Raw genomic sequence first — 16,503 nt, 5'->3', positions numbered from 1 at the left:
TTTCCCTAGAATGGCCGAGCTAACTTCCATTATTTTTTATTTTTCTGATTGCCATCTCTATCAATGAAAAGTTACCAGTATTTTTTTGTCGATACTTTGATCTGTGCAGTGTGGGCTGCCTTGTTTTTTGCTAGTCCGATAGCCAACATTTACTTACATTCTGTGATATGTTTTAAGTGTCTGATGCTTTTCTAGCATTTTGTATTTTCAAAACTTAATATATACTTAACTTACTGTTATAATACTCAGGGATCTTAGTGGGACTGACCTGATGCCACCTTCAAGTACTTTCTATCCATCTTCTGTATTTTCTTCAAAAGAATAATACCCATTTTTAGTTACTTGTGCATGTGCTTTTGTTGTGAGTTACCTAAAGTTTTAAACCTGCCATATATTTTAACAAGTATGCAACACATGGAACATAGTAATAATATACCAACCTCAATTTGCGAAGGAAGCTGAATGGATCAGGTAGGTGATCATTCAGACATTTTTACTAATTGAATCGGTTTCTTTTGGCTTCAGTCTTCTCAAAATAATAACAGCCAGTTGACTTGTTTAAGCCTGTGAGAGTGACCAAATTTGATGCTATCTGTAAGGCTGGACATGTGTTGTTTTTTTTTTTAAATTTAAGAGCGTGAGAAACCTATGTCCAACATGTCCTCTGATTTGCTACCAGCTGAATTTTGCAGACAAAATTGCTGCACCTTCTCATTTTTCTTAATTTTCCTGCCTATGTACATTGAAGATTCTCACTGAAGGCATCAAAACTATAAACGAACACACATGGAATTATGTAGTATACAAAAAAGTGTGAAATAACTCTAAATAGCTTTTAGATTTTAAATTCTTCAAATTAGCTACCCTTTGCTTTGATTATTGCTTTGCACACTGTTGGCATTCTCTTGATGAGCCTCATAAGGAAGTCATCTGAAATGGTTTTCACTTCACGGGTGTGCTTTATCAAAACTGATATGTGGAATTTCTTGTCTTCTTAATGGGGTTGGGACCATCAGTTGTGTTGTGAGAATCTACAATGTAAATACAGAAAAACCAGAAAATGAGAAGGTGTGTCCAAACTTTTGACTGGTAGTGTGTAACAGTAATAGAGGTACAGATTAGTCTCTGGACTCTTCAAATCTTGATGTTTGACAGTAAATTCTGTGCATTTGTGAATTGCAAGTATTAGGCTTCAGTTTTGTGTATCAAATTAAATTTCACAAATGAATTTACAGGACAGGAGTGGAGACTTTGTGTTGTAACATTTAACATTGCACACCACAAACCACTGCTTGAATTTGTGCATTAATTATACAAAGTATTAACAGCAACATAGACTATACAATCTGAATGTTAGGTTTTTTTTCCTTTTGTAAACTTTGAAGTTTCCTGCCACAATTTCCTGATGTGGGAATGTATTCAAATGTTGTTGAAGTGGACCACAACATAAGCTCTGAGTCCTACTTTGAGAAAGTGGCTTCTGTCATTAACAGTTGCTCTGAGCAGCAGTTTGTTAAAAGCATTCTGTTACCTTTATTCGTTCACAAAGTGAAAAACCTCATGCCCTCCACTACTGCTACTACTACCCCGTCCCCGGTGGCTCACACCAGATTGCACATATGGCACACACCGCATCAGTTCTTAGGAACGGAAACTAGTTCGACACATTGGATTCTCCAACTGAACAGACTTATCAGAAATTGAATGTGAAATCCACACAGAAGGGCAGTAATTTTTAAAAATAGTATTAACATATAGGAAAGGATTATTTTTAGCAAAACATTTATGCAGCTGTATGAAGCATGGCTCCAGACTTAACTTTTTCATTGGTAGCACCGGTACGACAAACTTTCTCAATCGGTCGCACCTCCCACCTTGTCACAGGCAAAACACATCACTTGCTGAACATTTCACTACAGTTTACCAAAGTGTTCAGACAGGTGTGTGACCAGCAATTACTTTTAAAGAGTTCAGCTAGGGCATTCTAATGTCCGATTTCTCTAAATGAAACAGAGTGATTTTATTTTGTACATACGGTCTTTTCTATGAGCGGGAAAAACGGCGCATGTAGGTGCACTCCGCATTTCACAAGAAGACCACATACATAAATACTGCTTTCCACCACTGTGGTTTTTTTTCTCAATAAATGCAACCACTTGAAACTCGCACACTCCAAAAAAGGTTTCAGTCTGGAGCCCTGCAAATCATTAGGGTCTAAGAGTTGTAAATACGCCTGTAGCTAAGCGATGCACATTTCAGCAGTTGGTGTGTGCAGCTGATATAATGTATGTGTGGTGCAGAGAATCCAGGATTAGCACACTGAGAACAGCAACCCTCATTGAAGATGTTTATCAGATGAGGTTTTGGTTGAGCTAGGCAATGCCCCTGACCAGTGGTAACCTTTTGACCCCATTGCTGTGTGGTGGGGCTGATTGGCTATTGGATATATATATTGCCTGCAGGGTCACCGGGGTCATACAGCTTGTCTCACACAGGCGACACCTACCTTGGCCTGCGCTCCCTCAACGGGGAGGGTCTCAACATCGCCCCCCCTCTCCAGCCTCAGGTATGCACTGAGGACAGCTGCAGAGTTGACCTCAATGCTGTTAACCTAGCCACCCAGCATCCCTGAAATCCTTCCCCTAGCCTAGCCCCTTTCGACCTCTCCTCAGATCCTCTCCTGACTATACCTTCAACAATGACAACTCCTGCCCCCACCAACACACACACACAAACTGACCTTTTTGCTTTGCTATGTACAGTGAGCCTTGAAGTGCTCATTGAAGAGGAATGTTTGTTTTAGGTTATTTAAAGTTGTGCTCTCACATCTCCCTCTGTAGTTCCATGTACACATAGATGCATTTCTTCCACAAGCATAGCGTCAGACTCAGTGTGGAAACCCCTGTTTAGATGCCACAGGAAACTTCATCAGTACACTTGCAGTTATGAACCTACAGTTGGCATAATACTACAAATTTGGGCTGGGGAATCAAACCGGTAATCTCTGACTGATGGTCAGTTTCTCTACACCCCCAGCTGTATCACAGCCTCCTGCCTTTGTCAGTCCCAGTTTACCCCACCCTTCCATACATCTCAGATATTCACCTCACCCATGTAGACCAAGAACAAATTTCCTCAGATTGAATTGTCCCTGTGGTTGTTGTCTGTCAATAGCAGTGTAGCTGTATTGTTCTGGAGCATGCAGTAGAGGTTTGCGGATGCTGCCAGTCCCTTGGTCAGCCTGTGGTTGTCTACTTAGAAATGGTTTGATCATTAGCTGCCAAATCTGGTGACATTTGTGTTCAAATATTTTGCCTCTGACAGGTGGATACCCTGCACCGTGCTACACACCTGACGGGCGGCTATGAGGAGTTGTCAGGTAGTGGCCTCTACACCCCTCATCGCCTGGATGTAAGTACTAACTAACCCTCATGTGGTATAGCTGAACAAAAAATATTTAATTAGGATATTTGTCTATAGGAGGCACAATCAGAGACTTCAGAGACTGTTTCTGTTGCGTGTGATGGTCACATACCTTTAAAAATGCGTGAGCAGCAACTGTCACAAATCAGAAAGTCTTGTGACAGTGTGCTGTCAGTAGTGGGACCTGGGCTAGGATGTTTTGGTTATCAGTGAAAGGTGTGCTTTTACAATTTTGCCATGGACCTCTGACTAGAAGAGAAAGCAAACACCTGCTTCTGTGTCAGTCAACAGCCCCACATCATCTGTATATCAAGGATCAACACTAGTGACAAGAGGTGAGTCTGGGCTTCAACCCAAAGATCAAACAGCGGTCTTCACAGTGGAAGAGCTGCAGTCTCCAAGATCGGACAACGTAATTGTTAGGGTCACCGTTTGACACAAATAAAGACATTTATCTGCCATGACAGGTGATGATAGACACACTTGCATGATGGGACTTCAAGGGAGTGTCGCACCACATAATATGTTATTCTCCAGTTACTTGAAATCGTTAAAGTAAATCAAATGTTTCAATAGCTGGAATCTTGCAATGTGAGTTTGCAATGTGAAGTAGATCTTCATTTCACATTTTAATGCTGTATTGTATGCTCAAACAATAGTATCTAAAGTAAATATAAAAAATGACGACTTTTGTAGCAAGAAACCAACACTGTTTTTTGTTTTTTTTGTTGGGAAAGATATTTCGGAGACCCCAGTTTCTCAGGAATGTAGTACTTAATGCTGACAAAAGGACATTACACACACTGAAATAAACTAGATTTCTAAGTTTTCTCCAGAAAGCCAAACCTCTAGTAAAGAGCTAAACTAAAAAAAATTAGACTGATAATAAAAGTGTTTCAAAACTGAGGACAGGATCAGATGTTTTGGGGAAGTAATACTGTAGCAATTTTAATCAATTTGTGTTGTAGACTTGTGAAACTGTGTCTCAGTCTATGTATACATATTTAAATGTGAGCAAGAATTTCTTACACATTGAAATATTCACAGAACTCAACACATTTGCAAAGGTACATACACTTTTATAATTTATACTTAACATACTCTATGTATGTTAAGCATATGTTCATACATTTGAGGACATGTACAGACTACACATGCAGTATTGCTACAGTATAACCCCGCAGACATCCATTTGGCTTATTCCATCCCAAAACCTCATGGGCTCCAATTGTCCACGTCAATGTCCATCACTGAGACATGCAACTGGTCAGTAAATGACCAGTTCCGTCTGAATTCACAGATGGGGGTTGCAGCACCATTTTCAGTTTGGCTTTGGAAGATCATGATATAAAAAACCTTTATGTGCAAAATTACAGGCATCTACTCCCAGTAGTTTTTGAGTGCTTAGAGGGCTCCCCTTGTATAAGTTATAAGCCAGTCTGGTCGAGAGCAATACTAAATGGTGCTGAGACATTAATCTGTAAGATTTCTAGTATTTTTAACACCCTTAACCCTACTCGCGAGTGGTTTTTACAAATAATTTATACATTTTGGGCAAGCCCCCCTGCTCTGTAGAGACTTCTCCTGAGCGTGTGTGTTGTTTCTAGGACATCACCAACATGTAGAGAGCTTGGAGAAAAAAAATTCAAGTCTCTGTGATACCCAGAAGCAGAGATCTAAGCATTTAAAAACTTAAAAATTCCATGCGAGGATTGGGGGGAGGGCATTTTGGCCTAAATTATTAAAATTTGAAAATGCCATAACTCAAAAACTACTGGGAGTAGATGCCTGTAATTTTGCACATAAAGGTTTTTTTATTATCATGATCTTCCACCACTATCTTCCAAAGCCAAATTGAAAATGGTGCTGCAACCCCCATCTGTGAATTCAGACGGAATTGGTCATTTACTGACCAGTTGCATGTCTAAGTGATGGACATTGACATGGACAATTGGAGCTCATCAGCCTCCGATTGTGCTTATCGGCTACACATAATCAAAAAAGGCATCCAGCAAAGCAAAGATGTCCACTTTAACCCTTAGTTGCAAAAGTGATTGGACCCTACACTCTTCCATACGTGGGTCAAAAATGACACACATCAGAATCAGTGCGGGTTTTTTTTGCCATTTTTTGTCAGTTTGGTTAAGAATAATAATTTGTATTATTGTTTGTATTGTATTTTTGTCTACACAAGAATGACTGCATGTTTTATGTATGTTTATTTTTCATTTTATAACAGATTTTAACATTTTGATTATTGAAAAAGAATATCACACAGAGCAGCAATAGAAGAATGTCAACATCCATTTTGTTGACATTCTTCCACTCTTTTCCTCCAGCTGTTGCTGCTCTCTCTCTATCCAAATTTGTTCACTGCATCACCTCTTATATGATATTATCAGTGATACCGAGCTCGGGGTAGTGATAAAAATATTACAATTTCTTTAAATTATATAAGGGAACTTAAAAAAAATAATAGAATGATATCAAAAACATGTTTTTGAGAAATAGCTGTATATGAAAAAGCTTTTCATTACAAAGATATTGCAAGAAAGCAACCTCAGCTTATGCATTTCAGGGTTAAAGCAGGCGCCTTTTGTTGCGCTCGCTGTAATTGAGTGCCTTTTCACAGTTGGGGCTCTACAAGCCATAATCTTTCGAGACTGAAGGTGCCAATCATCATATAACCAGAGTTCTCCGAGCAATCGTAGACATGAATGTAATCAGTAAGGAAACCGCTCTCATGTTTTCAGAGATAGGTAGTTCTTTGAATGAATAGCTTTGTTCTGCAGCCAGTAAGCTATCTTGAGGCTGAATCCTTTGACTAGTAAGCACAAATATAGCTGATTTAGACTGCTAATTATAAAACTCCTTCTTCATGCAGAATACTCTCTTCCCTGACTGTTTGCAGGCTAACAGCTGGCAGGACACCACCAACCCCCCTTCGGTTACCTCCCCTCCCGGTCCTCCTGGCAGCGTCCACTCCGACACCTCCAACTGATCCGGTGGCTCTCCCTGCCATCACTTTACTCCCGCTGCGGTCTGCTCTGACTACCATACTCTGTCCCCATTTTTCACTACTCCTCGTCTTTCAACTCGATAGCCACAGAAAGGCTGCACTTGCATTTCATAAACACACACTGTGCTGGAACACAGGACAGCCGAACAGTTGTAAAGAGGAATCCTCCCTCCAGCTCCACTCCAATGCTCAAAGCTTCATAACTCCGAATGAAAGGAGGATGGAGCTTCCGGATACCGAGACGACATCTTTACTTTCAAGGACTTTTTAAAAACCACTGACCCAGCTGTGTAGATGATCATGATGTCTGTACATTATGTGTATATGCACGTTAACTTCACACAGTACTCACACAGCTTGTTCATGTGCCGTTGACCTCTGCACTCAACCCTTTGCTTTGGAAAACTGTGTGTGATTGCCTGTATCTCTTGAAGCCTTGGCGTTTGACAGCCAAACTGTTGATACGGATCACCAGGGAGCTCTGCTCACCTTGCTCGTACCAAAGTGCTGCCCCAGTAGTTGTCAACACATCTGTTCCTCTGAGATCACCCTCTGCCAACTCAACTCAAGACACTGTTGTATCTTCCAGTCCTTACGGCTTGATGTTTCATTCTGTTGGAGATTTCAAAGTGAACAAGCGATATGCACAAAGGTGCATGCAAAGACCTTTCCATACCACACACCTCACAACTTTTCAGTCGTTTTCATAGTGAGCTGACATAAAAGATGTGTCAAGCACAAAAGTTAGCATCCTTGTTATGGGTGTCTCTACCTGTAAAAAGGTAGTTAAGGGGATCACTGTTCTAAATGAGGCAGGACAAGTGATAATAGGGCTGGTGAGAAGAGGAGGAAAGGGCAGAGAGAGGAGAATATCTTTGGTTGAGTGGATGTAACTAATAGCCCTTTTTGTTGCTAACCAATAGAGGGTGTTGGTAGATGGCTTGTAGACTTTACTTCTTGCTTTCTGTCCACTAGTTTATTTGATTGTAGGCTATTTTCTAATGCTGTTTCACCAAGAATGCACCAGCCACCACCAAAAATTAGCTCAATAAAGCATCTTAAATGACGATAAAAGAAGGGTGGAAAGATTGTGGGGCATTGATGTGTTATTGGGACAAACGTGACATGAATTTAGATACGTGACTGTCTTCCATGCATGTAGGACTTCTAGGCGTGATCTTGTTTTCATTTAACCTTCCAAGTTTTTAGCTTAATTTTTATTAACAAAAAATAAAGGGTATAATTATTACAGTCAGACCAAAAAGGAAAAAGTGCATCATGTATTGCTATGATGTGTGTGTCTCTGTGTGGGCGTGTGTACAGTGTTCTTGGGATGTCTTAGTCAAACTGGCTGGTGCCCTCTGACCTTTGTGAGCATTATAGAGACTGGGTGCTTCCACCAGCCAATGACACACCAGATGGGGCTCGACTGAGATCTCCTCCCTCCCCCCCATCTCGATACATTTTAGCTTGTGAGCCCGAGGCAACACACTACAACCTTCTGTTGTACCAAAACCAAAAATACCAAGTTCAGCAATGTAATAATGCTACTCTGTGTCTATCTAAAGTTGGTGCACAGCCACCTTTTCAGTTCGAGGAGAGGAGGGAATTATATTTGTATCCGTGTCTCTCTGTGTGGTGTCGTCATGCCTCAAGTTGGTTTGATTCTTTTTTTTGGGGGGGTTTCTTTTTGTTGTCGTGGGGCTTCTTGGGTGGGTGGGTGCAGTGAGGACTGTCATATCACACCTGTAATTTGATTGTGAGCATAGAAGGCATGCTCTCCCCTTTACCCATCTTTTAATACCTTCCGGTAAATCCACAATTATTTACTTTTTAGTTGTATGGCCGATTGGGCAAGGGCTTCTCTCTCTCCTCTGTTACCAAAAAAGAGGCAGCACTGGGTGTAGAAAAACTCAACTCGTGTTTAAAGACAAACCTGTAACATTTTTGGGGGATTTTCATTCTTTGGAGCTGTTTTATACATTAACTGTTATGTGAATAACAAAGCATTTTGATAGTAAGGTGAAGCCTTATGAAGATTTAAGTGTCGGTCAAGACTTTGTTGAACCATATGTTACAGAACAAAACTTGAGCTTGAAAGCTGGTCACATGTGATATCCCACATTTAATTACTTGTTTTGTTACTCATAGCAGTTCATATGACTGTATCGTATGAATAATGTTATCGCCACACCAAATTATCATGCCCCCACCCCCTTTTTCTACCTGTTGTAATGGATGTCACTGTACAGTTTGTGTAATGTTTCAGTATTTTTTTTTCTTTTATAAATTTTGATGTTTCGTTGAGATGCCAGTTTTATTTTGGCCTCTGTGTCACAGGATTCACAATAACTCTGTATCAGTTTTGAATATTATTTAGGTCTTTTGTTACATAACCGGGTTGCAATGTAGGGTTTACAGATGAAACATTTGGTGCTGTGGAAAGACGATTGTGTTCTCCTATGGACATTACTATATTTTATTTTGGGTCCCCCCCCAATTTGATTCCCCTTAAGTTTCCACACTCCCTCAGTTGTTTAGTCACTTTTCCAAATATTTAAATCAAACTTGCTCTTATCATTCCATAAAATCAGAAATTTCAATTCGCAAAGTGGCAGAAGGAGTTTTGAAACGGTTTAATAATTGCATGAACTGAATATTATTTTGTGGACCTTCACATCAGATAAATAGTGAATTCTAAAAAACATTTAAATCATTAGGATTGTCAAAATATGATGGCAGTAGACTCGCTTAATTGTTTGATTTTCTTTGGAAAAATAGCTAAATTATAAGTCTCGTTTTAACTTGGAACAGGCAAACCTATAGGAAGACGGCTAGTTTACATTTAAGCAGATGATCTTTGCTTCACTTTGCATGTGAAACTCCCCTCGAAGATGAGTACAGAAAAAAACGTCCATGCTGAAGTACTCGTTCTCAGCATTCACTGTATGGCCCCCTGTAAATTTGCATCAGAGCTTTATATCCAAAATATTTCCTCTTGTCAATCATGTTTGACGATAGTTTGAATTGTGCAAGTGACTAAATGACATCCACAGCACCAAATGGCTCCTTAAACCTTTTTGATTTCTTTCTTTTTATTAGTATATTTGTATCTCCCCTCTTTCCCTTGTATTTACCCCTCTCTCTACCTCTGTCTTTCCATTTCTCTTGTATATAACCCCCACTGTTTTCAGACTTGTGAGTCTGTATGAACTCCTTTTATACCTCAACTTTAGAATTGTTCTAGAAAGAGTAAAACAAAAGGAAGAATATGACAAATTGTAGTGTTCTTATTAGAAAATTAATAAAAATGATTTAGTGTGATTTTTTTCAGTATTTGATTTCGGATTTTAGGAGTGTTTCATTTTATAATTTGTCACAAATGCTCTTGTGATAGTCAAATGTAATAAAAGGAGAGATTGCACCATCTTATGGTTAATATGTGAATCTGTTAGCAGCACCGAGGCTCAGGAAAACATGATGCTGAGAAAGGAAAGCTTTTCTCCAATGCTGATGAAAATCATTGTCAGACTTTTTTTTTTTTTTTTTTTTTAATTCAGCTTCAAAAACTAAACATGGAAGGAAAGAGCTTTGTAGAAGTTGTGTAATGTCCAGCAGAAAGCTTGAATAACAAATGCTTAGATTACAATGTTTTTGAAGTGGCGTCATAGCCTGGGCTCTGTCCAACCGTCTTTGTCGTTGGTGTCTTGAGTCTTACATAACGGCCGAACCGCTGACTTCTGGACAAAGCCAAGAGTCTCCTGTGAACAAAATAATAAAATCATTTCAGTCTACCATCACATGGTGGAAATATAATTTTTTTTTTAAAGTCATACAATTCTTTTACAATTCCCTTTTTATATTAATGAAATCAACAACCATCCGGTTTCCCTCCTGAAAACAGACTTTAGATTTACAAAGAAATAAACAGTAGAAATCTTCTGGTTCCTTCTGGTTTGGGTGACACGCCACTTTTCATTTTGTTCAAAAGGTACACCAGATTGGGTATCAGTTTGTGCAAAGGTGTGGTAAGTCAACTGTAAGAAGCCAAGTAATCTAAGCCTGATTGGAGTGTTCAGATTGTATAGTTTCACCGGTTGTTTTCTGCATTGCCTCATCAAACCCAGCAGCTGACGGTACCTCTGGCAGCGGATTGTTAATCTTGACAGATGAAGGCTCCCTCTGCTGATGAGCGCTTCTCCGGCACAGACAGCAAAGGATCCACTTGAACGTCCGCCGCATCTCGTTGTCCCGCAGAGAGTAAATGATGGGATTGACCAGAGAGTTGCACTCTGCTATCACCAAGCAGTACTTCTCATAGCTGTTGGCATGGCTGTCTTTGCCCAGAAGCCCATCCAGCAAGAGAGTCATGAGGCCGGGCGTCCAGCAGATTACAAAGGCACCTGCAGACATGGTAAGACAAATTCAATCAGTTGTATTATGCAAAATCCATTTTTACTGCCTGGAAAACACGTCGTTTTCCGGAAGGTATTGTTTTGAGCGGCATGGTCTTGCTTGCTTGTTTGACTGTAACAATTTGGTTTCTGCGCGATAACTCGATAAAATATTGATGTAGCCTCACCATAGTTGGTACACAGGTGTACCATAATAAGATACAGGTCAAGTTCGCATTTGGTGACCTTGACCTAATTTTCAAGGTCACAGGGGTCATCTTTGTAAATGTGGTTTCTGCCATGACATACAGATGACCTCGCCGGGCGGTCCAAGTTTGGTAAAACTTCTTGTTTTCATTGTTTTTGAACATAGTTAAAAGTGTACAGTGTGTCTAAAGACCCACCAAATGTGAGAAGAGATGACCCCCTTTCTTTCTTTTTCTATAGATTAGAAAATGTTTATCTGGACATTCAAGGTTGCAACACGAACAAAACAAGATAAGCACCACATCTGGCTGGCTCCTCTCTGCCACTTACTGAACAGAGGTCTTGTTGCAAATCACCTACTTTAACTTTAAGAGCTCAATACAAGTACCCTCAGAAAGTACTATTGTACATTCAGTAAGCAAGCAACTGACTTCATCATAGTATAGTGTTTTAAACTTTAACCATCATACTCTGAAGTGCAGAATAAGCTGTCCTCTGATCTGACGCTTCCGCTCTTTGTTTATATTTCATGAGAGATGCTGTAACACATCTGACGTCACTGCACAGAAGATTGTGGGTCAGAATGACCAGAGAAGCATGCCTGTTTGCCTACAGCAAAATCCAGCATGTAGGACATCCTGGTATTTTTTGGCAGACTACATTTGATGTTACCGTTCAAAAGTTTTGGGGTCATACTGGCAATTCCATGTTTTCCATGAAAACTCACACTTTAATTCATGTGCTAACATAACTGCACAAGGGTTTTCTAATCATCACTTAGCCTTTTAACACCACTAGCTAACACTATGTAGCATTAGAACATAGGAGTGATGGTTGCTGGAAATATTCCTCTGTACCTCTATGTAGATATTCTATTAAAAATCAGCTGTTTCCAGCTACAATAGTCATTTACCACATTAACAATGTCTAGACTGTATTTCTGATTCATTTAATGTTATCTTCACTGGAAAAAGGCTTTTCTTTCTAAAATAAAGACATTTATAAGTGACCCCAAACTTTTGAATGATAGTGTATATTAGGACATAAAAATCTTTCTTATTAGAAAGTGCCCATAGTAGATGCAGAGAGGTGCCTGTTGCCCCCTCTTCCTAAACGTAGTGTGGGCAGTTGGACACTGAAACAGCCTATTTGGAAAAAGGTTAAACCCAGGGGTAATATAGGCATAGAAGTAACAATCTGCAGTTTTTTTAAGCTGAACCTTGGAACACATTTTATGAGACTCACACTATAACTACAGCATGGGGCCTTTCAAATTCTCCACCAAAAGAGTGACACAATATGACGCATGAGTCAAAGCACAGTTATGTTTGGTCATATTTGTGGGCTTGATTGCGAAATATCAAGGTTAACAGCCAATTGCAACATATTTACCTGCTGAAGATGAGTCACCTGAGCAAACAGGTTGATTGTGACAAGAAGTGCAACTGCAGATTACGTGGTCATATCCCGGAAAGTCTAAACAATTGTTCAACCGGCTGGAAATACACAAGATCTGACAAACTAAAGCTACAAAACTGGTTTTTGCTGAAGGCAGGCCACAGATAACAAGCATCTCAGCATGCCTCGACTCTGTGAGCACAACAACTATGCTGAGAATATCTTCAAAAATCCAAAACAATCCAGACATTTCCTCTACATGTCTCGTTTAAAATTCCGCCAAAAACTGACCGTTTGCTAGAATCAGATTCTAAACTAAATGTTTTGCACTATACAAGAAGTGTTGGGGTGGATTCAGATGAAAGTCATTTAACCTTACAAAGATAATGTGATAACAAGGCTGCAGGTAAACACCAGGATGTCCCTTAATGTTTGGTACAATGTGCATTTTAAAAGTCCTGGAGAATAGAAAAACCAAACATTACCACCTTCACCTCTGACACACAAATAACATCTAACAGTTCATTTTCACAGACAAACAGCTTCTCACCCAGAACCATGGAGATTGTTTTCATCAGGTTGACAACAGTCTGACTGTGTCGTATCTCTGACGTGTGCTGAGACGTGGACCGGCTCTGGTATCTCACATAGATGAAGATACGGGCGTACACTGCCACCATAATGAAGAAAGTGAGCAGGTTGAGAACTGCCCAGAAGATAAGGAAGCGCCGACTGTATAGGGGAGCGACGGTGGAGCAGTCATCAAGATCACATTCGCAGTTCCAAAACGTGGACGGCACCAGGCCCATGATGATGGCTGTGACCCAGATGCAGACGATCAGCAGCACCACACGCCGCTTAGTCATGTTGCTGTGCAGCTGCATGGTGATGATGGTCTGGTGGCGCTCCACGGCCACAGCTAGCAGGTTGGCCACGGAGGCCGTCAGGCTGATGTCGATCAAAGCACCGCGGATGTACCACTGCTCCTTGGTGAGCATTCTGGTCCAGGGGCCCGTGTTCAACATCAGGTTGGTGTAGGCGACTCCTGCAAACAGATCTGCTGCAGCCATGTTGCCCAGAAGGTAGTAGATGGGGAAGTGGAAGCGACGGTTCAGGAGGATGGCTGCCATCACCATCAGGTTGGCGAGGACTACAATAAGGCATACCGTCAAGCCCAGTCCGATGACCACAAAGTCCTGCGTAGTCCATCCTACACTGATCTTCTTACCCACCCAGTTGTAGAAGAAGGTGACATCGTGGCTGTAGTTGCAGGTATTCCACACACTGCTCTCAGTGGCCATAACTGCAGACACAAAGCAGGAAGTGGAGGATATTTACATGTTGTCAACAAGACTGTTTAATATAAGGCTCTATTCAGTCCTCGCCTTCTGTAATGGAAAAGTTTTGTCCCCTTCTCTCACAAATGACATTTTAACAAACTGAATGAACTTCAAAACAGGATTAAAAATCACTCTAATTTCAGCTGCATTGAAGATGCAATTAATTGAGCATATAATTTTGAAACTGAACTTGCCTTTTGTCAGTCCCTGCCGTTCACACATACAGGCAGGTAACAAATTTAAGGGAAAACCTGAATAAATGTGTGGGAAAACAACAATATACTCCATCCCATCTTTCTCAGTGGCATGTATAAAAATGCCGAACAGGCCTGAGTGATTGTGATTTTGGATCAAGAGGAAAAGATCTAAGTGACTTCAAAAGGCAGTTCATTGTTGGGGAATGGATGGAAGGAGCTTCATAGAAAACTGCTCAAATCTCTTCATTAAGAAAGATGACTAAAGAGATGTCTGTACTTAGATCTATAGAAATAACAACCAGAGACATGGTTGGAAACTGGTCGAAGCTAAACATTTGATGATCCAGATGTGGATGGAAAAACAGAAGAGCAACTGCTAACCGACAGTCTTATGGCGGTTACATCAGTGAGACACTACAGCAGAGCTTCAGGGCTAAACCCCTAATAATAATAATAACGATGAATGCACATTTATGAAAACAGAAACCACAGAGCTGTGCAAAACAGTGATATGAAACAAGTGGGCGAGAGCAAGAACATCATGAGATCCGTGCAGGCCTGAAGGTTTCACAGCCTCAGTGGTCTGGGGGTTTTGTTGTGCTGCTATGTTTTGTTCCACTTGAGCTCTAATCAACTCAGTACAAATCAATAGAAAGTTTCTCTGAGTATTTATCATTACCCCTGGATGAAACATATCTATCCTGATGGGATTTGTCTCTTCCAGGATATCGCAATCTAAAGAATGGTTTGATAAATGATCTCACTCAAAGCCACCAGCTCAGCAGATATGTTTTGGAAGAAAAGTGTTCGTCCCTCCAGTACGGTTCCACACACTCTGAGAATAAATGCTGAAGCTGTTCTGGCAGCTTGTGGTGACCCAACATCTTACTAACATACCTGATGTTAGTTTTTCCTTCAGTTTTCCACCAGTCTGTAACTGACATATTTAACAGTACAGTGTGATCAGAAGAGTCTGTGCAGATAATTATCAGAACGGAAACCTCCAGCTACAGTCACAGCAGTAGGAGACAGATTTTACTGTAGTATCTCCAGAAGATGTAACTATAAAGCAGCTCTTCGTGAATTGCTTTAACTATAAAAGGATAACCTCTTCACATTTCTTCGCTGAAACCATTAAAGTACTCCCTTTACTATTCTGCTAAGGCCTGAATAACAAGCATTCCACAACACAAGTGCATCAGGGTGAGTAATGTTTATTAATGTCACGATTATTCTCTTCAGTCTGGGGCAACGACGGTTAAAATAGGTGAAATCAAACATTTACGTTGATGTGACTCAACTTCCCGTGAAGCATGTGCCACCGAAACTTTGTAACTCACTCCCAAAACTCATCTTCTAGAGAATAAACTTTTAGTTTAATTAAACTTACCGTACGTTTTAGAAGTTCCTCCATCCAGACTGGTTCGATGTCAGACCGGCGGTGTGAGCTGCCATCCGAGGGAACAGAAACACTTTATCCCGCTGTGGATCCATGTGCTGATCACTGGCAGGTCGACGCCTGTCTGAATCACGATCAGCTGGATCTGACCGACAGGTAGTGCGCTGCCTCCACGGTCAGCCGGAGAAGTCGGACAAAATAGATGCCAACACAGACGCCGAAGATTACAACTTTTTTTTTTGCAGTACTCACCGGTTCATTCTGCTTTGGGAATCCCCCCAAAATGTAGGGGGACAATAAAGAAAAAATAAAAATAAAAGTAACACTGAGCAACACACGAAAAGCCAATAGCAAAAAGCCTCAGCTTGACTTGGAAGTGTCTTAGCGAATGAAATGTTCCACTAATTCAGTGGAATTGAATTAATTCAGTCTCTCTCTCTCTCTCTCTCTCTCTCTGTGGGGACTTGGTGGGGACTTTGACCTGACTCCACGCTATCTCGGTGGGGACTCGTGTCACGGTAGGGACCAAAAATGAGGTCCCCACGGGGGGAAACAGTGTTTTCTTGGCCATGTTGTTGTTACTGAAAAAAGTAAAAGTGCAAAAACGTTTCTTTAGGGTTAGGCATTGTTTTGGTGTTGGTTAAGATTAGGGTTAGGGTTAGGGTAAGGGTTAGGGGTTAGATATGAATGGGAGTCAATGGTAAGTCCCCACGGGGATATCAGAACCAGACGTGTGTGTGTGTGTGTGTGTGTGTGTGTGTGTGTGTGTGTGTGTGTGTGTATGTCTATATCTATATCTATATCTATATCTATATCTGTATATATATATATATATATATATATATATATATATATATAATGGATCAATAACATTTTACTCATAATTATATTTTCTTTTTTTTAGTTATTTATTCGTAGGCCTATCTATTTATATGCAGCCCTGGTATAGACACCTTTGTGGGGAATAATGTTTTTAAAAAAGTTCATATGATATCAGTATTATAGAATTTTGAGTGTTTACTGCCCCCCTGTGGCCACACGGAGGAGCTGCAGCACTAACATTAAGCCACGCGTAGCCATTCCCCTTAGTGTTGTGGCACAAGTACAAGACTTTATGGTTAATATA

The 16,503-nt window shown here is 40.5% G+C and overlaps 2 protein-coding genes across 4 annotated transcripts in view; one reads left to right on the top strand and one right to left on the bottom strand.

Annotated features, from left to right (window-relative positions):
* pbx4 (pre-B-cell leukemia transcription factor 4) overlaps positions 1-9,871 on the top strand; it is a 30,486-nt gene extending 20,615 nt beyond the window's left edge. Inside the window, exons 7-9 of one of the 2 annotated variants that reach the window (XM_022210373.2) lie at positions 2,463-2,566; positions 3,325-3,411; positions 6,335-9,871. In XM_022210373.2, the coding sequence (XP_022066065.1) occupies positions 2,463-2,566; positions 3,325-3,411; positions 6,335-6,424 (281 nt within the window). In that variant the 3' untranslated portion in view covers positions 6,425-9,871. The remainder of the gene's footprint in view (positions 1-2,462; positions 2,567-3,324; positions 3,412-6,334) is intronic. The other variant, XM_022210371.2, reaches the window with a different exon arrangement.
* A 103-nt stretch (positions 9,872-9,974) lies between these two features.
* lpar2a (lysophosphatidic acid receptor 2a) lies at positions 9,975-15,566 on the bottom strand. Of its 2 annotated transcripts, none has more exons than XM_022210375.2 (4): positions 15,374-15,566; positions 12,992-13,744; positions 10,583-10,845; positions 9,975-10,203 (listed from the first exon to the last, which is right to left on the bottom strand). In XM_022210375.2, the coding sequence occupies exons 1-4, from the start codon at positions 15,390-15,392 to the stop codon at positions 10,108-10,110; spliced, it is 1,131 nt and encodes a 376-aa protein (XP_022066067.1). In that variant the 5' UTR covers positions 15,393-15,566; the 3' UTR covers positions 9,975-10,107. The 2 variants fall into 2 exon arrangements, with proteins under 2 accessions (XP_022066067.1, XP_022066068.1); XM_022210376.2 differs by having other exon boundaries at positions 15,369-15,562.
* Positions 15,567-16,503: the final 937 nt, after the last annotated feature.

This window comes from Acanthochromis polyacanthus, chromosome 21 (assembly GCF_021347895.1).
Source record: "Acanthochromis polyacanthus isolate Apoly-LR-REF ecotype Palm Island chromosome 21, KAUST_Apoly_ChrSc, whole genome shotgun sequence".
In the NCBI taxonomy this organism is placed as follows: domain Eukaryota; kingdom Metazoa; phylum Chordata; class Actinopteri; family Pomacentridae; genus Acanthochromis; species Acanthochromis polyacanthus.
This window is presented reverse-complemented; position numbering and strand designations above follow the sequence as displayed.

Coding starts and splice junctions, on each gene's coding strand:
- lpar2a (XM_022210375.2), bottom strand. Junction 10,846..12,991: donor AACAATCTCCATGGTTCTGG/GTGAGAAGCTGT, acceptor CCATGTCTGCAG/GTGCCTTTGTAATCTGCTGG. Junction 10,204..10,582: donor TTAACAATCCGCTGCCAGAG/GTACCGTCAGCT, acceptor TTTTGTTCACAG/GAGACTCTTGGCTTTGTCCA.